Raw genomic sequence first — 24,095 nt, forward strand, 5'->3', positions numbered from 1 at the left:
GTGGAGTTTGCATGTTCTCCCTGCACTTGCATGGGTTTCCTCCTGATCCTCCGGTTTCCCTCAGTTTGTGTTCGATAAAAAATACAGACTGTGGAATGTGTTTTTAACAGAAATATTCTGTAAACTGAATTTACGAATGTAGCAGTGGATTATTGGCAACCACAGCTGCCAGTATTTTTCAGTAAAATCAAAAAAGGAAAAAGAACAAAGCAAAAAAAAAAAAAAAAACACCAATTTGTGGTGGATAGTAGCATCTATTTTCAAGTCCAAGATGAACTGAGAGTATTTGATGTTATGCTGCATCTTCTTTTGTTTAAAGGTACAGTATCTATGTAGTTACTAATGCAGTGAAAATCTGTTTGCTAATTGCAATACAATTATATAACACATTGCATCTATTGACTTTACATTTTTGTCCACTAAGCTGTAATTTTGTAAACTGAACATTGTATCAGTTCATGAAATATGGTTATTTTTCGTAAATTTATACAGTTCTATAAAACTTTCATATTTTTTCACAGAAAAATTCTGGCAACCACAGCTGCTGGTATTTTTTCGTAAATTTAACAGATATTTTACACTATAAGAGTTTGCTAATTAACACTCTCCCAGTGTGATAATGTTAACACTTTCAAAAGTGTTATTTTTAACACTTTTATAGTGGTTCCCATATGAACTCTGAGAGAGTGTTAATGTTAAATATCTAATAAAAATCTTCTAAAAATGGTAAATAAAACAAAATATTACAAAAAAAAAGTTAAATATCTAAATTTTGCAGTGTACAAAGACATGCTGAACAGGTAAATTGGGTAGGCTAAATTGTGCATAGTGTGTGAGTGTAAATGAGTGTGTATGGATGATTCCCAGAGATGGGTTGCAGCTGGAAGGGCATCCGATGCGTAAAACATATGCTGGATAAGTTGACGATTCATTATGCTCTGGTGACCCCAAATTAATAAAGGGACTAAGTCAAAAAGAAAATTTAATTTAATTTAAAATATAATATAATTTAATTTAATTTAATATATTATTATTTAATATTTTATTATTTAATTTGATATAATATAACATAATTTAATATAATTTAATTTTATTTAGTTTTATTAAATTTTATTTTATTTTATTTTTAATTGATAAATTATTAAATTAAATTATAAACTACTTTTGAACAGTTATTTTATAGTGCAATAACATTTTACCATTTGTACTATGTTTTTGATTAAATAAATGCAGCCTTGGTGGGCAGAATAAACTTATCTCCCTAACTTTTGGCCGGTAGTATAGGTTATACACAAATTAATGTAAAGCTTGTATGTTTTGAATGATTTCTAACATGTATCTGTATGACAAAAATAGATGTTTCTTTTAGCCTGTAGTGACAGTAATCCTCAAGCCTGACTTGTGCAGATGAGATATTTGGCACACAAGTGAAGGACAAATAATAAACAAATAAAATAATTAAATAAAATGTTGCGTATTTTTAATGCTTTAGTCAATAGTAACATAGTGCAGGATTTGAAGATTTATATTCATAAATCAGATCTATCCAATCAGAAAAAAATGCAAAAAGTGATCAGGTTAAATAGTCCCTAATTGTTTTCATATCTACACAAAATGCCCTTTTCTCTCAAATATTGTTTACACATTTGTCTAAATCTGTGTTAGAGAGCAAGGCTGCATCCGAAACTGCATACCTCCATACTATACAGTACGCTAAAATCAGTATGCGAGCTGAGTAGTATGTCCGAATTCATAAAATTCGAAAAACAGTATGCGAGAAGTACCAGGATGACTTACTACTTCTGGCGAGATTCTGGAGTGTGCATCCCATGCATGCTGCGCTATCCCATGATGCCCCACGAGCGAATTCAGTAATGGGAGTAAAGCGACACAACTTACGCAGTTAGGTCACGTGACCATGACAAAAATGGCGGGTGTAGTTTGTCCAACGAATTACATTCATACTTTTCACATACATTCTGTATAGAACATACTTTTCTAACAGCCAATTGGTACGTTTAAATTCAAATGCAGTACCTAATGAGTTGTAGGCGGTTTCGGACGCAGCCCAAGTCTCCTTTGTGGAGATTATACATCCACCTCACAGGTGTGGCATATCAAGATGCTAATTAGACAGCATAATTATTGCACAGGTGTGCCATAGGCTGGCCACAATAAAAGGCCACTCTAAAATGTGCAGGCCAAAGAATTTCTCCAAAAACTCTCAGATAGCGTCTAAGGGAAGCTCATCTGAATATTCGTCATTCCATCAGGCTCTCAATCTGACTGCAGATCACTTGTCATAACCTTTGAGTGGGCAAGTGCTACATTTGGTGGAGAGGTGTTATCTTTATGGATAAATTCCAGTTTACACCGTGCAGGGCAGATGAGTCTATGGTGTTGTGTAGGTGATCGGTTTGCTGATGTCAACGTTGTAAGCTTATGGTATGGGCAGTTTGTTATGGAAAGTGAACACAGCTGAATATTGAATACACAGAAACACCACAACGAGATCCTGAGGCCCATTGCTGTGCCTTTCAGCCACGATCATCACCTCATGTTGCAGCACGATAATGCGTGACAAGATGTTGCTAGGATTTGTGCTCAATTCTTGGAAGCTGAAAACATACCAGTTCTTGCATGGTCATCTTACTCACCAGATATATCACCCATTGAGCATGTCTAGGATGTTCTCGATCAGCGTTTTTAAGTTCCTGCCAATTTTCACTAACTTTGCATGGTAATTGAAGACGCGTGGACCAACATTCAACAGGCCACAATCAACAACCTGATGGGATGGAGATGCATTTCACTGCTTGAGGCAAGTGAAGGTCACATCAGATACTGACTCATTCTACACCCCCTGCCCCGCCATGCTGTCTAATCAGCATCTTGATATGCCACACCTGTGAGGCGGTTGGATTATCTTGGCGTAGGAGACGTGCTCACTAACACAGATCTACAGAATGCAAATGTGTGGACACTATTTGAGAGAAATAGGGCTTTTGTGTACATATAAAAAGTTCCAGACACCATTGAATGTGAGCAATTGCCTACTCAAGTTGGTTGCGACAAGGAACAGCAGTCAGGTCAAGACCTCGATGAGGACGATGAGCATGCAGATGAGCTTCCCTGAGATGATTTCTGACAGTTTGTGCAGAAATTCATTGGTTATGCAAAGCGATGGTTGCAGCAGCTGTCCAAGTGGCTGCTCTTAAACAATCTGGGAGGTGAAGATCTTTGGCTGGTATATATATATATATATATATATATATATATATATATATATATATATATATATATATATATATATATATACACACAATATATATATATAATTTCTTTGAGCAAGAACAAGTTTGAATAAATTATACTTCCTCATACCATTTTTTATGTGCTTAAAGAGAACACCTTCCTGTCACATATTGAATGTTTGCACTACAGTAATCCAGAAATGCAGTACACTACCTGACAAAAGTCTTATCATTAATCTCAGGTGTAAGCACAACAATTATAACTTGACTTCTAGTTGATTATTTGGAAAAGTAGCAGAAAGTAGATTTTTCTGATGAATCATCTGTTGAGCTGCATCCCAATAATCATGAATACTGCAGAAGACCTATTGGAACCTGTATGAACCCAAGATTCTCACAGATATCATTCATGTTTGGTGAAGGAAAAATCATGGTTTATGGTTAAATTCATTATGGGGTGTGCGAGAGATCTGCAGAGTGGATGGCAACATCAACAGCCTGAGGTATCAAGACATTTGTGCTGCCCATTACATTACAAACCACAGGAGAGGGCACATTCTTCAGCAGGATAGCACTTCTTCTCATACTTCAGCCTCCACATCAAAGTTCCTGAAAGCAAAGGTCAAGATGATGCAGGATTGGCCAGCCCAGTCAGCAGACATGAACATTTTTGAGCATGTCTAGGGTAAGATGGAGGAGGCATTAAAGATGAATCCAAAGAATCTTGATGAACTCTAGGAGTCCTGCAAGAACGCTTTCTTTGCCATTCCAGATGACTTTATTAATAAGTGATTTGAGTCCCTGCAGAGATGTATGGATGCAGTCCTCCAAGCTCATGGGAGTCATACACAATATTCATTCTTTTCTCACTGCACCATGACTTTATTTTCTATAATGTACATTATTTCTGCTAGGTGACAAAACTTTTGTCTCAGCAAAGTCAGACCTAATTAAATAATTCAAAATAAAGGCATGATCATATTTTATTTTGGTAAAATACGAGTAATCTAGAGGCCTTTGCCTTCCATATAAGCCACTTCTGATACCAAAAGATCAACTAGAAGTCAAGTTATTATAGTTTCTCCCAAAACTAGGATAGGCGACTAGACTTTTGTCAGGCAATGTATACATGCAAGGTAAAGTACTGGAACAATAGGAAAAAATCTAGCTGTTAAGGCAAATGTGCTCTTTATGACTTTGCAAAAATACATGGCCACATTGTTGACCTATTTTAATTAAATAAGTGCTTAGAAATGCACTCAGTTATATATTCTCTTTACCTGTATCATTTAAAAAAAGTTATTTATTAAACTGTTTTTCTCTCAAATACATAACCAAATGAACTATATATATTTAGTAGTTAGCACTAAGTTAACACTACATTATTGGCTTTTTTGGTTTGGGACTTGTGGAGCTGTGCATTAATGCATTTGCTCTTCAGTGCACTAAACTGAACTTCAACTCTGAAATCTGCATTGACAGTCATGTGAACTTCTATGTTAAGCTGCTTTGACAGAACCTACATTGTAAAAAAAGCACTATAGAAATAAACATGAATTAAATAGAAAATTGTGTTAGTTACAATGTAATTTTCTACTTGAATATAAAATAATGAGGTCTGTATGTTAAAAACATACAACATTTTCACAGTCTACAATAACTTGTCTTTTTCTTGCGCAGTTTCTCATTGAGGTGAAGAACAGTATGTCATCCATAGTTCCAGCAGACTGGGTGAAAATCAGCAGGTGGGTGCTAACTTGATCCCTACAAATCCATCATCTTACTTATTAACTTCATCTAAAGAGAGCTTCTACAATGTGGCCCTTTTCTGTATATGATTTGCATTTCAAAGTTCTTTTTATACACACATTATTTTTAACATAAGTGCAGGCACTCCATTTTTAACTTGAAAGCACAAGACTTTAACGTCAGCTGCTTCTACCTATTATAGCCATACAAGTCAGCTATAGTACACAATTTAGCAAACACATTTTTATTTATCATGACTACAAACACACTGATTTGTAGCACACATACTTTTATTATTTACTGCACTTTTGTTTTGAGTTTTTGAATAGCAGCTGATAAATTGAAAGTCTCTCACATTCACAGGAAACAGCTTGCTTCCATTTTGAAAAGTTATATGAATGCAAAGCAGTTTTAGCACTGAAACATCTACTTTTTATCCCCAGCACTAAGGTTTTTGGCCGCTATCACACTCCATTCATCGTGGAGAAGCACCGGCGCCTTCAGCAATTACGCGAGCAGCTGGTTATTGACTGCAATCACGAGTGGATCAACTTTCTTCAGTATGTAGCTTTAAAAGAACCGCATGAATGTGCCCTTTTCAGATGTTTTGAGCATTTTTAGGATTGACTTTAAAGGGCCATGAAAAAATCAGGAAAGTGGGTGAGTCTTGCTTTGTTTAGGTGGGAGTGTCCAGTGGTGAAAGAGGGAAGGGTTTGCATGAAAGGGAGAGTTTTAATATGTGGTTCCGCTGATTTTCACAGCGAAAACACAGATGCAAGGGGGGTGGGGGGCAGTGAGTATGTTTACATGGACATCAGTAATCAAACTATTGCCTTAATCTGAATAAGAGAGTAATATAAATAAGGTGTTTACTTGAGTTGCCTTTTAGATGCTCTTTCATGATCCTGTTTTATATAATACAGCGCTTAATTTGATTAACGTCATCGTGTCAACACGCTATTCACGTTTACTCCAGAGTTTCATGTAATTTCGGGTGTTTCATTCTTAAGCCGCCTTTCCACTGCAGACAATAAGCGACAGAATGGAAGTCATTCATTTCCAATGAAGGGTAGTCCGGGAGCTGCGTGGAGTTCCGATCATCTTCGTATGCCGAAAATTTGAATCCGATTTGAGCTGCGAATACCTTGAAATATTTGAACTCCTGATACTAGACTGTATGCGACCAGTTGACCAGATGTGATGTATTCCACTGTTGTCAGAGCAGGTCCGTGCACACGAGATGAGAAATAGTAGTTTTTTTAAAATTATTTTTTGAATCATAAAAATTTTTTTATTTAATTTGTATAAAAAAATTCTATTCATAAATGAGTAATAAAATATATACTTTTAATGTTGTCTCCACATCCTCTGAAAAAGTTTCAGCGCTCAGAGTTTCTAGTATTTATTTATTCATTCATTTATGAATCATTAAATCATTCATTGATTCGTTAATTTATGCATTCAACAATGGTGAATGCACAGAGAATAAAGGCTCTTGCTTTTGCACTCCTTTATTTCGGACATAGCGAGAATCCAGCTTCTCTCCCATAGAGTACGATGAAACTGAAATTTCTGTGCGACTGCCATAAGGGTGCGTACACAGTCGTGTCCAAATGTTGTGTACAGTGGAAAGGTGGCTTTAATTTGCCCAACTTTAACTGTATTTTGGCACTTTTACTTTCATTCAGGAACATTTCATGCATGCCCCCCATGACAAACGAGATATTTTATGCGAGGAACTGCTGGAAGAGTGTTGTTTTAATGGAGATTGATACGGCATGTCGAATGGGTGAAAAAAAAACAACCTTTGCATTTCTTGGTAGATGCTGAGACTTGGTAGGTGCAGAGAATAGGTCAAACAGCTGTTTGTGTTTAGGCTATCCTGTCACAAAATGCAGTGAAAATCCTACACGACGGTAATAGTTTAATTAAGGTGTTTACGTGTTTACATTCGGAGAGCAGCATTTACAGCAGATCTTTCTGTCCATAATATTGTAGTGATATTATAACGTATTATAACGTACTGTAAACTTAGTAACTAAATCATTTTGACTAAGGTATTTGTTTAAAAACTGAAAGAGTACTGCTGACGATACTAACTAACTTTGCCATCTGAATAAAAATAAACAAAGAACAATGATCACACACTTACCAAATCTGTAGAGACAGTACAATCAACACCAACTCGAACCACATTTATTTATTTATTATTATTTTAAGCAGATAAGTGCCGAATCCAGATTTCACCCTTTCCAGATTTGAAAAGCTCTCGGGTAAACAAATGTTCCTTACAAACTTATTTTTGTCGCATGTTAGCAGATCACTGTAATCCACAAATCAGGGTCCACATGCCAGCTGTGCACACGTGGAAACAAATGGAAACAAAACTTTAGTGGTGGCACATTTATAAATGCAACCCATGTCTCAGAACAATTCTTCTTCCACTTGGTTTAATTACGGTTTTCATCACAACATGGCGTCTCTCTGCCATCTGAACACTGTAACAGGTAAAAACAGTCTTTAAAGCTATATCATGCATATCAATAAAGTTGAACCTGTTTCACAATAGAGCACACTGATTGGTTTGAACCAATTTGTTCTCATAAATTAATGCTGAAAACTCAAAGACATCACTTTGTATTTACAGTTACAGACAGCCAGTCTCCACGATGTAATTTACACAATGATCTCATTGGCGGGATGTAGCTTCAAAATTTATTTTCTAACCGGCAGAACAGATTTGCTCGAAATAAATTTCACTTTTTTTTTTTTTTTTAAAATATATGTTTCCTAATAGTGTTTTTAGCAACGTGGGACACATGTATGACTGTTAACTTCTCAAAAAAGGTGTTTTGGTGTTTCATGACCCTTTAAAGTCAGGATGCAGCTATAATTTAACAATAAATAATAACCTAAACTTAAACTTCTCTATCTTTTTTTACTTAACAATGTAGACTATTTGGGGACCATTACTACATCCTGAGGAAAGCAGTGTGTCACCTAGCAACCATGGACTGCCTCTTCTCCTTGGCCCAAGTTGCTAAAGAAAATAATTACTGCAGGTACTAATGAAGTTGACTTTAATTCCAGCATTCTCCATTGACTTCCTGTCCTCTCCCATATTTCAAAATGAATCGCATGCATATTCTTTCATTTACCAACATTAAATATTTTGCACTTCTTCTTGAATGTTCGCAAGTCAGCTAAGTGTAGTTCTGGGAGAAGTTTTGGGGACGTCTTTATCTTTTTTCAGCACACTGAAGTGCAATAAAATCAATCACTTCCGAGCATCTACAAAGAAGCTGTATTTCTCTTTTGTGGTTCGTGAGATGCGCATAAAGCATCTTACATAAGCTTTCATAGATAACCTAGAGTAAGGGGACCCTGGAGCCCCCACATCTCCATCTCTCCCTGGCCCGAATCGAGTCCAACAGTAGGATGAATCCCACCCCCATGCAGTATAGAGCCCACTCCATATCCCTCTGACAGTCTGTGTGGGGGCGTGGATTTGACTTTGAAAGCAGAGGTTTCCGCCAACTACTCCCCCTCTGCTCCTTACCGCCTCCCCCTCCCGCCTGTTCTGCAGAGCACCAGAGCTTATCCACTCCCTCTGGACTTTTTTTTATAAAGTGTTGAGCTGATACCATAAATTCCAACTCTTATATGTAAGGTGTCGTGCCAGTATGTTGTTCACGAAACTTTATGTTGGCAATTTTATTTTTGTCAGCTTATCTAAGTGTTGTTTTTGTTTTCTTTGTGTGTTCTGAACATAGGCCAGAGGTTCTTGAGGAGAAAAGTCAGATTTTGATCACAGCAGGGAAGCATCCTGTCATCACTTCGCTGATGGGAGATCAGGATCAGTATGTCCCCAATGACACTCACTTACAGGTGAGAACTTTGAAAAACACGTCTCATTTCAACTTAATTTGGTAGTTCACTTGAGAATTCATCTACTCCCCCTTGTGTCTTTTCAAACCTGTATGACTGACTGCAGCACAGCAGAAAATACTTTGTATTGTGTTGGTCGCTCTTTTCTGTGTACCAACAACAAATGGAACAGAAGCTTTGAAGCTTCCAGAAGAAGACAAAAACAGTAGGGATGATCCAATTCAGAAATTATGGATGATGTGATAACTCTCTAAATGTTGGAAGCTGATAACCAAAATACAGGCTGATGATATAAATCTTGAGTCTGGTTTACAAGAATAAAAGGCAGTGGACAGCTAATTTTAGAAGCTAAACTGAAGAAAACAAGTCAACTGCAAGGAGCTATCTAGATTTGACATTTAACACAATTAAACAAAAATTGCAATTCCACAATTTGAGTATAATGTATAGTTAATACATCTGAACAGATATTGTAAAATCATTTAAAATTGCATGTTGATGACACTGCAGATCTTGATGGTTAATTCTGATTTTGTGACTGTATCTGATGTTTTTGATGATAGGCTCACACCATCTTTTAAAAGTGGCTTATATCTGATTGTCTGCATTTACACAGCACACGGCAAATGTGCATTGACCAGGGAAAAAACGATCGGACGTTGACTGACAGCTGATAATAAAAGAGCTTTTCTCCATTCCTTTATTTAATCTGTTCGCAGGGTTTCATTTTTAAATTCTTTTTGACAAGTTGTTTTACTATATTTTATGACAGAAAAGTTCAAATTTGGTCATCTTCTTTTAATCAAGGCCATTTTAATCCAGTGGGCATCTTCAAGTAATGTCCATGGCGTGATTTATGCACATGATGTATGCAACACTATTTATATTGGATACGTGGCAGATGTTGTGCTCTCTCTTGCTCTTTCTCTCTCTCATTAACGTGCTTATATACTTGTGCTACATGATAATATGAAAGCTTTTTTCCTCGTGTATGAGATGTAAGGTTGGCGACTCCGCTGAAGTCTGTTCTGAAATGAAAGCGTCAAACTTATTGTCATTCACTACAGTTTTTAATGATGCGCGACTCGCACTGACAGGTGAAAATCTAATCTACCTGCTTACAGACATGAGGGCACGGATCCATTCAATTTCCACATATAAACAAGGCCTGATTCTGATTCGAGTAAATCGGAATTTATGTGATATTTTTTTGATGCTAACACGTACATAGACAATATGCGATCTGTGCCACATTAGAGAAAGAAATCGGAATTGAGTCGCTTGAACCATGCAGTGTAAATGCAGCCCATATGTAACCTGAAATTCTTTATGATTCTTCTCAAATGAACATTTAAAATAAATATGAAAAAGCAAAAACAAAAAATGTATTGCAATTCCAAAGGTCCTCTTTTTCGAAAGTAAAAAAAAAACCATCTTCCTACTTATAATTCACCTGGTGCATAAGGCGCAAGGTATGTTTGTTGCGATTTGTTGCTATTTTCAGAGCAGCGCAACAGTACTGTAATTTTCACGTTTTTTCACCACATTGTTTAAATAGTAAATCCATTTACGCCGCTTTGTAGACTCATGGGTGTGCTGGTCTAAAATGGAGCTGTGCTAAGGCGCATTGTTGGGGTGTTGCTATTTTGAGGAACTGAAATAGATTGTACCATTGACCAACTAAAATTTGTTCTAAAGTGTAGCGCAGAGCATGTTAGTTAAAACCACTACCTCCATGCCTTCTTCATGTCACGGGGCTTTTTTTCTCAGTTTATTCATGACAATTTGCAATAGTATATTGTTAATATTATTATTAGTATTATTTATTGTATGCATATTTTTATTTGTTTTTAATAAAAAACAAGTTTAGATTTGTCCACCTGTCAGGTTTTGGAGACACATGCAACAGCATAAGAATAGGACATGTGTTTGGATATAGTTTTTTTAACCACATTTCATATTTTGTTCATTTATTAGTTTGCTGGAAATTATAACTCAATTTAGAAATAGTTTTGAAACAAATCTTTGTGCTTAATGAACTAAATTGGATATGTAGGCTAATGGATGTCTTGAGTGGAGGGCGTACAAAACCGTTTCCTTTTCCACAAAAGTAAAGGAGTAAAAGTAAAGTAAAGAGAAAGTAAGGAGACTGAACAGAGGAGGCTTGTTCTTTATCCTTGTGCTGCAGATGGTCTGTTCACCTGTTTTTTTTTTCTTTGCCAGTGAAGCATTTAGGTTGTCCAATAACAAAGTCTGCCATGTAAATAGCAAAGGCGCCATGACGCAATACAACTGACTTTTAAAGGTAATGGGAGATGAGACTTTGATTGGTTTAATGCAAGTGATGCTCAAAACACACCCATAACTCATTAGGAGAATAAGCACAACCTTGTTAAATCATGTGCCAGAACGCAGACTGTATTTTTCCGCCCTTAGTTCTTTTGCACCATGAGCTTTAGACTTTGCTCCTAGATCATTAAAATAGAGCCCCTTGTCTTTCCTATGCGCATGTCTGCCAGCAGCATGCTTTTGAAGTGGGTCAACCAATGGAAAAAAAATTCTTTAATAAACCATGCAGACAATGCTATAACACTAAAAACTATTTAGAAGCCAATTACTAAATAGTATCTGATATTTAGTCTATCCTATAAACAGCTTAAATCATTATTAGTAAATGGTTCATGAGCACATACTGTATACAATATTGTCCTCTCATCAGCAATGCACAATATACACACTGACTGGCCTATTTATTAGTATTAGTATTGATTAGTATTTATTTTGTATTTATTTGTCAGTCATTAAACTTCTGTTGCCATGATAATTATGATAGATGCTTGAAATTATTTTTACCCTAACTGATGCAGTGTGCAACGTTTTATTTGTTAGTCATAATGAAATACCTTTCTCATGGCCATATTCCAGAATGATGCAAAGATTCATCTCTAGATTGTGAAAGAGGGCTTGATTTTCAGATATGAGTTGACTATCGTATGGTGTGAATCTCATTGAAAGTCTTGAGATGCTGGAGTAGACAGTGGATATCTCAGGGTCAGACAGTGAAACTGCGCCCATTGTCAGTACAAGATCTTTACCAAAAATGAATGCAGCTCTTGATGGAAGTAAACTTTGTAACATTGCAGAAGGTTGTTCATTCGAACCTAAAACCCCTGGATTACAAGTTCAACTCTCAAACCAATGCAACTGTACCTTAACCGTTTATTGTGTGACTTTAATTAGGTAATTTTATCATTGTCAGATTATAAAATCCAATGCCCCTCCTCCCCTATTTTAAATACAACAGTTTAGTGCATAATGTTTATAGTGTGAACGCACAACCTGCTCAATTTATTCTTAAAAATGGAGAGTACTGCATAAATACGCAAATTGGAACACAACTTTGAAGTTAAAGGGATAGTTCAGCTAAAAATGGTCATAATTTACTCACCCTTTTCCTTTCTCAAACCTTTATAAGTTTCTTTTTTTTTTTTTTTGTTGAACACAGAAGATATTTTAAATAAAGCAGGGAATATGTAACCATTGATGTCTAGAGTACTTAATTTCCATACTATGGAAGTCAATAGTTAAATGTTGTCAGCTTTTTTCAAAATATCTCCTTTGTTCAACAGAAGAAAGAAACTCGTACAGGTTTGGAACCACTTGAGGGTGAGTAAATAGTAAGTAAATAATTTTTTTTGGTTGAACTCTCCCTTTAAAGGGTTACTTTGCACAAAAATGAAAATTCTGATATTATTTGCTCATTCTGTTGCTATTATGATCCTCTAAGACTTTCTTTAATCTTTGGAACTCAAATTAATATATTTTAGATAATATTTGAGAGGTCAAGAGACATTCAAAGTCCATTAAAAGAAACAGAAACATTCTCATGATAATCCCTGTGTCTTCATTGGTTCAACTGTAATAATACAAAAGATTCTAAAACATTTGTGTGCGGCACCCTCTACCCCTCAAAACACAGTATATGACTTTGTTTGCCTATATTTTCTTTATGTGTCAGGTCAGGTTGAGCATTAACTATGGGCAGATTGAAGTATTGCCATCAGTCAGCAACAACATGCAGGCATCGTATTGCCTGACTTTAGGGAAAATAAATAGGGGATCGAAGTTGTTCTATAAAGTGCTAGAACATTGTATTATTACAGTTATTGTAAATGTGAGTGTTTTTGGTTGTGTTGGAAAAAATGAGAACCCAAACCAGGAAACTTATTTTTAAGTCGAGTTCTTTATTGGGAAATGTCGGTTGTTATGCAGTCAAACAGCATCTTTAAGAAGTCCAAGAGTCTGCAAGAGCCTACAGGAGACTCAAGCAGTGACAAGGGTAGTCTAAAAACTCATTTGAGTCCGTCGTCTTGTCTGTTATATGTTAGGAGGGGCTAAAAGTAGAGACAAACATAAACAAAACATGAAAATGATGTAGATAGTAGAAAGAACCTATCCAGCCACTGATCCTGAATGGATTCACAAAGACAGGCACAGTCATTGAGAACCTGCCCATCGCTTTTGCATCACCTTGGCTCAGCCAGTGCTTAGGAAGGCAATAGGTTTAATGTCTCTCAGGCTGCTACAATTTTAAATTAAATTATATAATTAAAAAATTAAAAATAAAACTTTTCAGTTATAGAAACAGGGTTTAATGCTAAGGATTCTTCCAGCCCGATTGGTTTTCACTGGCCCCTTTCTTATACTGTGGCAAGTCTGTGTATAAATGGTCTAGGCTCTCTTATTTAATTTAAACAGCTATATATTTTATACATATAAATCGTATAAAAATGAGTGAATCTGTTTTATTGACACTGACACTGTTGGAATGACAGAAAGGGCTGTTTGTCGATGCGCTTATAATTCTCTTTGTTTATACATCTCGCAATCAAATTCATTAGAGCAGATGAAGGGTTCTCCTCAGCCCTTTTAGTCACAGTGCATGCTATGTAATGTCGGCTTTTATCTTAAGCTTTGAGGTTTTGCTTTTGGTAATAGGGTAACATAGTTATTGCAGGTATCGCAAAAAACAACATGCTTGCAACATCCAATCAGATAAGTAGAACCGAAAAGCAATTGTGTTTTGTACTTCATCGCCAATAAAATTCCCAGACTTTCAGCAAACCTGCTATTTCTCTGCTTGATGTTAATGGAAAAAAATAACTGCGGCCAGTTTTAATATAAAAACATTCCCCCGCCTGAACTCACCGACGAGTGAAATGGAGAAAATAAAAAGACGCAAAAACTGAGGAAAAATCAGATAGATTGTTTAAAAAATTATTAATGAATAGATTAGCAAATATATAACATAAGTTTGTGGTGCAACAATTAGGCTAAAGTGGAGCTTTAATTAAATCCTGATTTTTCATGGAGCAAAACAAATCATCCACCTGCAGGCTGTGTAGCAGACGGGCACAAACAAAAAGATATAGCTAGGCTACACTTCATATAGCCGATTTCTGTTGAAAAAAACAAAACATCTTTTTCAAACATATTTTGTTGGTATAATTTAAAGTATTTTTGTTGGTCAGTTATCTACAAATATAAACTAGAAAAACTAAAACAAGATCTGACATACTTCCACAGCCAAAACACAAACTGGTTTGCTAAATAAAATGATAATATAGATAAAATAAAAGTGAAACATTCACAGTTTCAAATAATTATGATTAAAAAATGAAAGAGTAGCTTATATTTAACTGTTTTCACTCATAGCTGGCCGCCACGGACAGCCACCGTGTCATAAAATTGACAAACAGTCACAGGCAAATTAAACTTTAGTGGCAAGGCAGCACTGGATTGGGCCAGTAGCGATCCTGTCTACAGTCCCAAGCATCTCGCACACTGGCCCCTGGCCACCAGGCAGCCCTTATTGACAAGTTCTTTATAAATATCACTGTTAATCTGAAACTAGATTATATACATTTATATTCACACTGTTCCTTTTCATGACTTCTAAACATCTCGGGACTGTTGCTGTCTATAAAGAATCTAAAACATCTTTCTTTGTGTTTAAATATTTGGTCACCTTTATTTTGATGGTCTGATTGTTGAATTTAAGTTACATTGCATCTACAAGCCAACTAATTCTCATTAAATTATAAGTAGACTGTTAGGTTGGGGTTAGGGTTAAGGTGTGTAATCTGACATGTTCTTGCAAAGTTTTTTATATTCAGTTAAATGTCTGTTGAAGGAGCAATATAAACAGATATTAAGCAGACAGTCAATAGAATTGGAATACTTAAATGGACCATCAAAATGAAGTCTTACCAAATATTTTTTTATCTTCAAAAATACCTATAAATCATAACATAAATGTGAGTTTTTGATACTATATTGTGCATTTATCATTTTTTCATACCTTAGTGCACTTGCAGCCTTTAAAATCAAATATAGTTCAACCAATAGACTTACAAATGTAGAGCTTTTCCACTGCTAAATCACTTCCTAATGTGAGCTGCTAACTGCTGATCACTAGAAAACAATCCAGCTCCCAATAATAATGATTCACTCACCCATTCTCTTTCATGCCACAAAGGCTGTACAATTGCACACCTCAATTAAGATTCATATTCTTAAGCCATATTAATATCAGTGCTTTCTCATTTTCATTAACGACTCCTTTTCATTTAATGCCTTTGGGGCCTTTAGATCTTTGAGATTTTATAAAACATGATTATCATCCTGGCATTTAATTTCAGCTTCAAAATAATTCTGAGGAAATGTGTCATGCCAAGTGCTGTGTGGTTTGTCTTTGACTGCGGGATAATAATTTTTACTTCACCTGTAAGAAAATGCTATAGAACCAGCAGCTAAACCTTTTGTATTGGCCACCCACTCCGAGATTTCGATTAGCATATGTTTTCTAATACCTTTGTCACTTATTTTTCTCTCTTTCTCTCCCCACCCACCCAATCATTGGGCTTCCATTCAAAGCGTGAGTCAGGCTGAATAATGAAGCCGTCTTGCTGGGTCACCATACTTTTCTTCGCAGCACTTGTCATATGTCCATTCACTCAAAACATTCCTTTTAAAACCCCTCAACAGTTGTTAATTTTTTACTCCAAATTGCGACACCTGAGCCACAAATAAAAACATCTGAATGTCATTGCAAACTATATAAATAAATAACCGAATGGCATCTGCCAACAAGTGATGCAAGACCTTTACTTTTTAGGTCATTTTTGAAGATTCAATTAATTATTATTTTTTTAAATTTATTTATTTATTTTTTGTCCAACTAATGTCAAGGTGGATTTTTATGCATATTGTATGTGATGTCATTTTCTAACCACAGGTGTAGTTTATCAGATTGCACATCACTATATTGTAAATTATTCCAGTGTTCCAGTTCTTCCTTAATTTGAAATAAGTGGCACTCATTGGAATGATTTTGTTTTTATACTGCAGTAACATTCATATAATTTAAATGCTTATTAAATGTTGAAATTAATCCACTGCATAAAACATATGCTTTATAAGTTGACGGTTAATTACACTGTGGTGACCTCAAATTAACAAAGGGACAAAGCCGAAAAGAAAGTGAACAAATGATTGAATAAATGTTGAAATTAGGGATGTCCAGATTGTTTACATGTACTTGCAAAGTTTCCTATGGCCCATTTCTTCCACTGAGTGGTAAAATACGGTTCGGTAAGCTTTTATGGCCGTTCCCACAGTCAAAAGGTACCTAAAAGCGAACCATAACTTACCACTTTTTGGGTACCCTTGCAAAGGGTACCTAGCATGACAAAAGGGTACCAAAAGGCAAAGCTAGACACGCAGCTGAACGCTATTGGTTTACAGAAAAGCTTCACTCGCGCATACACAAGCAGGAGAACGAAAACAAAGAAACCAACATTTTTAAATACACAGCCGAGACATTACATCGCATTACTATATGCATATAATAACAAGCCATGGTCGACCCGAGCTCAAACAAACCTTGTCATTGTCCTGATGTACAGCCACGAAGCCAAAAAGATTAAAATCTGCCATGTCCTGTTTTTGTTATGCGAGCCCCTCTAAAAGTTAGAGTGTTTTCACTTTCTCCAGGGAGCTCACGATCGCTTGCCGTTCGTCTATATTTAAAACTTCTTGAGCTGATGATAATAACGTACGCATGATTATTGAAGTGCTTCTGACATCCTATCCTTTCAGAAACGGACAAACACGAGAGTAAAGCGCGAAAAAACTGAGAAGGAGCAAATGATTCTACCTAACCAACCTAAAACATTAGCAAACTGCCATGTATAACTACTATGAACTCGGAATGATGGAATTACTTTCTAACAGAAGTTACTTGTGCTGGTGAAGATTAAAGATACAGACGAGAGGTTTGCACTCACTGTGGGCAATATTTCATGTTGTTTTTGAACCTAAATGATGACTAAATGTATGCTGTGTGTAGTTTTTCTTTAATTGGTAACTATCAGAGACTGTAAGGGTCTGTATGTGTTCATATATGTTGCGTTTATTTATTTATTTGATATAATTGCAGATGATACAGTAGGCTATTTCGCACTGTTAGTGATTTGCAGTTATAATCAAATAATGTTGATAGAAAAGTTCGAAATTAACATTTATACACAAGTATTTATGTATATAGAGCATCTGATTTGTGAGAAGTGCTTCACATATGATATCTGAATGACCTGTCCAGCTTTACTTTCTGTCGTACACCACGCCCATTGGTAACCTTTTGGCAGTGGAAACTCAAGCCTGATAAAGGTGACCCGTACCATACTGTACCAGTCAGTGGAAACGGGCCATTATAATCCGCTAAATCTTGAAATGTTGAGGGAGCAGTATCAACAGATATTAAGCAGACAGTCTACTAATACTCAAATGAACCATCAAAATAAAGTGTTACCGAAATTCTGTTTAAAATCTGACCACTAACATTTGAACTATACTGTAGGCATTTTTTGCTGCTTGTACCAGTTGATAATAACTGAGCTGTGTCTCCTCTGATTGTCTTCTTTTCTTTCGTCCAGACAATTGAAATAGATCTGACCTTTGAGCTCCATCCCTCTTTATCATAGACACTCGAACAATCAGCCAGAATATTAGCATCTGCATATGCTTCACCTCCTCGAGGATCATTGTTTTAATCTTGTAATTTGCTGTCTTCAGGGGGACGGCAAGCGAGCCATGATCATCACCGGGCCCAACATGGGTGGCAAGAGCTCCTACATTCGACAGGTTGCCCTGGTGACCATCATGGCACAGCTGGGCTCCTTTGTTCCTGCACGAGAGGCGTCAGTGGGCATTGTGGATGGTATATATGTCAGGTACTGCCACCTGTCAAACACCATTCTCCTCTTTGTAGAGATTATTGTAGGCCTCACAGTGAGTATAATGCATGTAATTTTCTCTGCATCTAAGATCTGTAAGTTGAGTACAGAAATGTTCCATTATTGTGGAAGATATCCATATTTTCCTGAGGAACAAAGATTACTGTCAGAGGAGATTTATCATGAGCTCCTCTTTTCTGCCATAAAAGGGCATTTAGTGAGATGTGTAGACGGCGCATATTCCAAAGAAGTCTATTCATCTGCTGAAAAACGAACGGAAAAATCATCTCTCGCTGAGATATTGTTCCTTTTGTTTTCTGGCCATTAGAGAGTAGGTAATGTATGACAGCACAAAGCTGAATTTAGTGGCCATGACAACTCCTCCGGGGCTGAGCAGACTTCAGAGTTTGTGCTTGAATGGTCCAGAGTTGAACAGGGTGAAACCATTGCCCACTAGTCTTTTCACAGAACCCTGGAAACCAGCGATTACAGAGTGCGAGTCAAACCTCTTCAGACCTTATGACACATCGCTAAACTTTTGAGGAGAGGAGTTACATTTGATTTTGAAGTCCTTGCCATGCAACAAAAGGATTGTCGATACACTCAAATACAGAGTTGCTGTTGTAGTTTTTAAGGGTCATCATGACATGAGAAATCAAATCATAGACATGTAAGAGGTCTTTTTTCCTGGAAGTTTCAATGCTTAAATGCTTTATTTATTATAAATTGCAGTAAATAGGCGGTTTTATTTAATTAAACTGTACCACTGAGTATGTTTAGATGTGCGCAAAGGCATTTAAAAGTTTACATTTTCAGAGCAAAGATTTTCACTCCTATGTACATTCGATTTCCGAAATTAATTTTATTCGCTAAGAATTGCTGTATTTTTTTATTTTTTTTTTACCAGCATTACTATTCATACACCTGTCTTTATAGCACATACTCACCGCCCACTTTATTAGGTACACCTTACTAGTACCACGTTGGACCCCCTTTTTGCCTTCAGAACTGCCTTAATCCTTCGTGGCATAGATTCAACAAGGTGCTGGAAATGTTCCTTAGGTATTTTGGTACATATTGACATGATAGCGTCTTGCAGTTGCTGCAGATTTGTCAGCTGCACAACCATGATGTGAATCTCTTGTTACACCGCATCACAAAGGTGCTCTATTGGAATGCGATCTGGTGACTGTGGATGCCATACAGTGAACTCATTGTCATGTTCAAGAAACCAGTCTGAGATTATTCATGCTTTATGAAATGGCACATCATTCTGCTGGAAGTAGCCATCAGTAGATGTGTACAGTACATTGTGGTCATAAAGGGGATGGACATGGTCAACAACAGTACTCAGCTAGGCTGTGGCGTTGACACGATGCTCAACTGGTACTAATGGGCCCAAAATGTGCCAAGAAAATATCCCCCACACCATTATTCCACCACCACCAGCCTGAACCGTTGATACAAGGCAGGATGGATCTATACTTTCTGGTTGTTGGCACCAAATTCTGACCCTATTATTCTAATGTTACAGCAGAAATCAAGATTTAGACTAGGCAACCCTTTGGAGAGCCTGTGTGAAATGTAGTCTCAGTTTCCTGTTCTTAGCTGACAGGAGTGGCAACCTGTGTGTTCTGTCGCTGTAGCCCATTCGCCTCAAGGTTGGACGGGTTGTGCGTTCAGAGATGCTCTTCTGCATATCTCGGTTGTAGCGAAAGGGTTATTTGAGGTACTGTCTTTCTATCAGCTGGAACCAGTCTGGCCATTCTCCTCTTACCTCTGGCATCAACAAGACATTTGCGCCCACAGAAAATCCCAGTAGATCAGCAGTTTCTGAAATACTCCGACCAGCCACTCTGCAGGAATAATGGAACCATGCCACAATCAAAGTGACTTATATCACCTTTCTTCCCCATTCTGATATAGCAGATCGTTTTGACTATGTCTACATTCCTAAATGCATTGAGTTGCTGCCATGTGAATTTGCTTTTGTGATAAGTTGGACAGGTGAACCTAGTAAAGTAGCCAGTGTGTATATTATGGAGTCAGAACGAGGGAGTGTATTATTAGGAGCTGTTTTAAATTATTCATGCCTAATATGGGATGCACCAAATTTTTAATTTTTGTCTGAAAGAAAAAGACAGCTGAAAAATGAGCTTAAAAAATGGCTATGCTTCACTACACTCTACAACAGTGTTCAGCACACTGGTTTCACTCTCCGTCCAGCTCTAGTCACTGCATGGTTGATGTGTTGTGCTACAGTATGAAACCCATTCATTTCAATGGCTTGTGCTGTGCAAAGTCAGTTTGTTGCAGCGCTGACCAAAGTGCAAGAGCAGCAGAGTGCAGTCAAAGTTCCAAATAGCTCAATATTCTACTGATGTACACACATTTATTTATCTGTGCAAGAACTGCATATGCTCATAGGAAATAAAAAACAAAGTCTGCTCAAATAATGCTCAGACAGGATATTACTGTGTAGTATAGTTGTTCCTGTTGCTTGCACTGAAATACTGTGCTGTCAAAGAAAAGCTGTTAAAATGGCACCTATTAACCCTAACCCTAACTTTTGTCGTTTTACTGTGAATAAATTGTGGTTGTTTTATAGATTTTTATTTTTATATCAATATAATTAGAGTTAGATTTTAAAAAGTCTTAGAACATTACTTTATATTATTTAATAAAACAAATAATTATTACAAAAGATTTATGGTGTTGGTTTTTTTGCCAAGTGCATCCAGAATCTATGTTTAGGTGCTTCCCTATGCCCCCCCCCCCCCCCCCCCCCAAAAAAAAGTCCTTAATAAGCCTTAATAAGCCTTTTCTAAAGGGTGAAGAGCTGAGACTTTGAACATGTGAACTCCGAACATTTGTGAACTTGTGAACAGTGTGAACTTGTTCGACTTTTAAATGAGTCCACAGGAGTTTTCCATTCATAAATCTATTCCACTGGAGATAAGGGGGCCAAAAGTTCTGTGCATAGGCTGTGAATAGTAGTGTCATTGCCATTGCCAGTGTCATTGCAGTATTCTAAATCAATGATATCTGTGTCATATGATTTAAAGTGCCAATGGAGGATCAAGTGTGAGACAGTAAATTGCTTTGAAAGCGCAATCCACATCTATACATCACCAAATGTACAGATGCCAAACATATTCTTGTTCGCCTGTATCCCTCTAACTACCCTCATAAACACATTCACAATTTGGTTAGAATTGCATTTATGTAATTTTAGGTGTGTACATGCCAGTTTATTTCGATGAAATTCAGCACCTATGTTAATGCGATTACGCTTTGCTGCGATTATGAGCTTGACAACATTATTAAGATCTAAGAATTGCATTAACATGTAGTTTAGTTAAATCGTAGCATTGCCAAAAAGCTCATCATAATCTCATTAAGAGGGTGCAGGTCAACTCAAAACTGAATGACTAGTTTGTCAACAAAGGTTCATGTGATGTCACTCATTTGCATACATTTACAGCATAGGCTCCGCCCCCTGTCATTCAGGCCATATTCACTTTTGTGTGTTTTTGTCAGGGAGGGTCTGTGGCAGGGTGTTGCCTTTCTCTTATCTGTAATACTAGAAAAGGTAGTGCAATTTTCATAAATGAAAAATAGAAATCTTATTAAAAGTAACAGAAGAACCAAAATGCGTGGTGTGGATCGCAGAGCTGGTGCAAATACAAGCATCAACATTGTGTCTAATGTATACAAAAAGATTTATACGTTTTCTATTTTTTTTTAATACCTTTCGTTTGATGTGCTTTGGTTCACTCTCTCACGCTGGTGCAGCACCGCTTGACCAGGGGATTTACATTTAGACCAATGCAACGATTAAAATGATACACTTTACGCTTTGTTTTACGTCACATCTTTGTGGATTAAGTCAACACATATTCCCTTTTCAAGTCGATTAACTCGATCTCTCTACATATATGGAGGTAAAACCTGCCATGTGAAAAACTTGTGAAAAACACCGATCTTAGTTTAATTTGAACTCTAAAAGAGGTGAGGGTAGTAGTAGTGAAAAGTGAAAGTGCCCACCCCCATTTCGTCAGTATCGGACCGTATCGAAACTGGTTGAAACCCAGTCAGGCAGCATAATACAGAGAGCAGAACAAAATGCATCAAATGATCATTAATTAAAAGGGGGAAAAATAAAAATATAATTTATATATATATATATATATATATATATATATATATATATATATATATATATATATATATATATATATATATATATATATATATATTGGACAAATCTGTTGCTTGTATTTGCAGTAGCGCCACGTCCACAACTTCAATAATTGGGTTAAATTAGGCTGTCCAGTCTCCGTATTCAGTCCTTTACTTTCACTGTATCTATTCAGCTGAGGGAACAGAACCAACCCCCAGACACAGCGATATTCTACAATGGTGGCATCCTAGATCTAAAAGCTATAGTAAAACATGCCATTTTCTTCAAAATTGTTAAATTAATCAAAATTGTTATATAATTTTCATTAAAGTGGAAATCAATTTACAAAGAAGAGTGCTTCACTTCCCCTTTAACGTGTATATGCTGTTGTTTTTATGAAAATTGTTTTATATAATTTGTTATTATTATTTAAGAACATTGAAAGTACTTTAACGAGATGTCTTTAAATAAATCTATTATGTGAAAGAGCTCGTGAAATTGATCATGTGAAAAGAATGATCATTCAACACATGTGCCATAATTGATTTATTTAATTTAATTAATATATATATATCATAAGTCTCAGAAATTGATCAAGATCAGTCATCCAGCAAATTTATCACCCAAAGGTTTCGAGGTTTAAACCAGCATTCCTTAATGTTGCTTTTGAATAGTATAAAATTATTAAAAGTACATTACTTTATAAGACGCATTAAATAAAACATTCACAAAGCTGTATCTACACCAGTTCACAGGCTCTGCATGAGAGCTGCAGTTTAAAGAGAATAAACAGCCATATTTAAAATATCTAATTTGCAGTCAAATATGTAGGCTTATTTCTTTATATCTGAGAAAAAAGATTAAACATATCGGGACTGGTGAAATCATTTTTATTCATTCATTTACTCTCTTTTCAGCTTAGTCCCTTTATTAATCAGTGGTTGCCACAGTGGAATGAACTGCCAACTTATTCAGCATATGTTTTACGCAGCGTATGACCTTCCATGTTTGTTTTTGGACTTGTGGGGGAAACCGGAGCACCTGGGGGAAACCCATACCAACACGGGGAGATCAACTCCACACACATATGCTAATGGACTCAGCAGGGGCTCAAACCAGTGACCTTCTTGCTGTGAGGCGATTGTGCTACCCACCATGCCACCGTGACGCCCAGATATCATTTTACTTATACTTGTTTTTAGCCTCTAATACAAAACCTAAGATTTTCAATAACAAACTTTTAATCCACCTCTCCAGCTGTTTTTAGAATGAGCTCAGCAGTGGAGAGCAGATGGTGTTTAGCAGCTGTTGAACACATTCAATCACATGTGTTTACACTATTGGAGCAACCCGGTCAAATGCGTTTTCGACTAACTCTGGAAGTGGTCAAAAGTGGACAAACTTAAAGCATTTCACACCCCGTTCACACCGGTACTTAGCGTTGTCCACTTTTGATTGGATCGATGATAATGCGTCTTATTACCAGGGCCTCAGTTGCTTAATGGCTCACAGTTGCCTAAATGTGACAAACACAACAGAATACACACTTGTATAGTTTCAAATGGAGAAAAGTGCTATCATCAATATGGCAAATTAATCCCCGCCTTCCAGTATTGTTGTCAATCATTGATCTCTATAGACTGATGTTTCTCCATGAGAGGGGCTATGACTTTTTTAGCTCTTCTTTAAAATAAACCGACTACACTTGAAAACAAATATTTTTTG

The 24,095-nt window shown here is 36.5% G+C and overlaps 1 protein-coding gene and 1 long non-coding RNA gene across 7 annotated transcripts in view; both read left to right on the forward strand.

Moving 5' to 3' along the window:
- Window positions 1-24,095, forward strand: part of msh3 (mutS homolog 3 (E. coli)) — a 186,574-nt gene that overhangs the window by 91,130 nt on the left and 71,349 nt on the right. For all 6 annotated transcript variants that reach the window (XR_015490413.1, XM_087252484.1, XM_087252485.1 and 3 more), the window contains 5 exon segments: window positions 4,935-4,999; window positions 5,447-5,563; window positions 7,958-8,065; window positions 8,777-8,891; window positions 18,027-18,184. Coding sequence is in view for 5 of the 6 variants with exons in the window: in XM_087252484.1 (XP_087108610.1) it covers window positions 4,935-4,999; window positions 5,447-5,563; window positions 7,958-8,065; window positions 8,777-8,891; window positions 18,027-18,184 (563 nt within the window). In the remaining variant the exon portion in view is untranslated.
- LOC147844388 (uncharacterized) lies at window positions 9,930-13,501 on the forward strand. The gene is made up of 3 exons (XR_015491783.1): window positions 9,930-13,029; window positions 13,132-13,251; window positions 13,296-13,501. It is a non-coding gene; the product is annotated as an uncharacterized LOC147844388 (long non-coding RNA).

Source organism: Danio rerio, chromosome 5, assembly GCF_052040795.2.
Source record: "Danio rerio strain M-AB ecotype USA chromosome 5, GRCz13ab, whole genome shotgun sequence".
Lineage (NCBI taxonomy): Eukaryota > Metazoa > Chordata > Actinopteri > Cypriniformes > Danionidae > Danio > Danio rerio.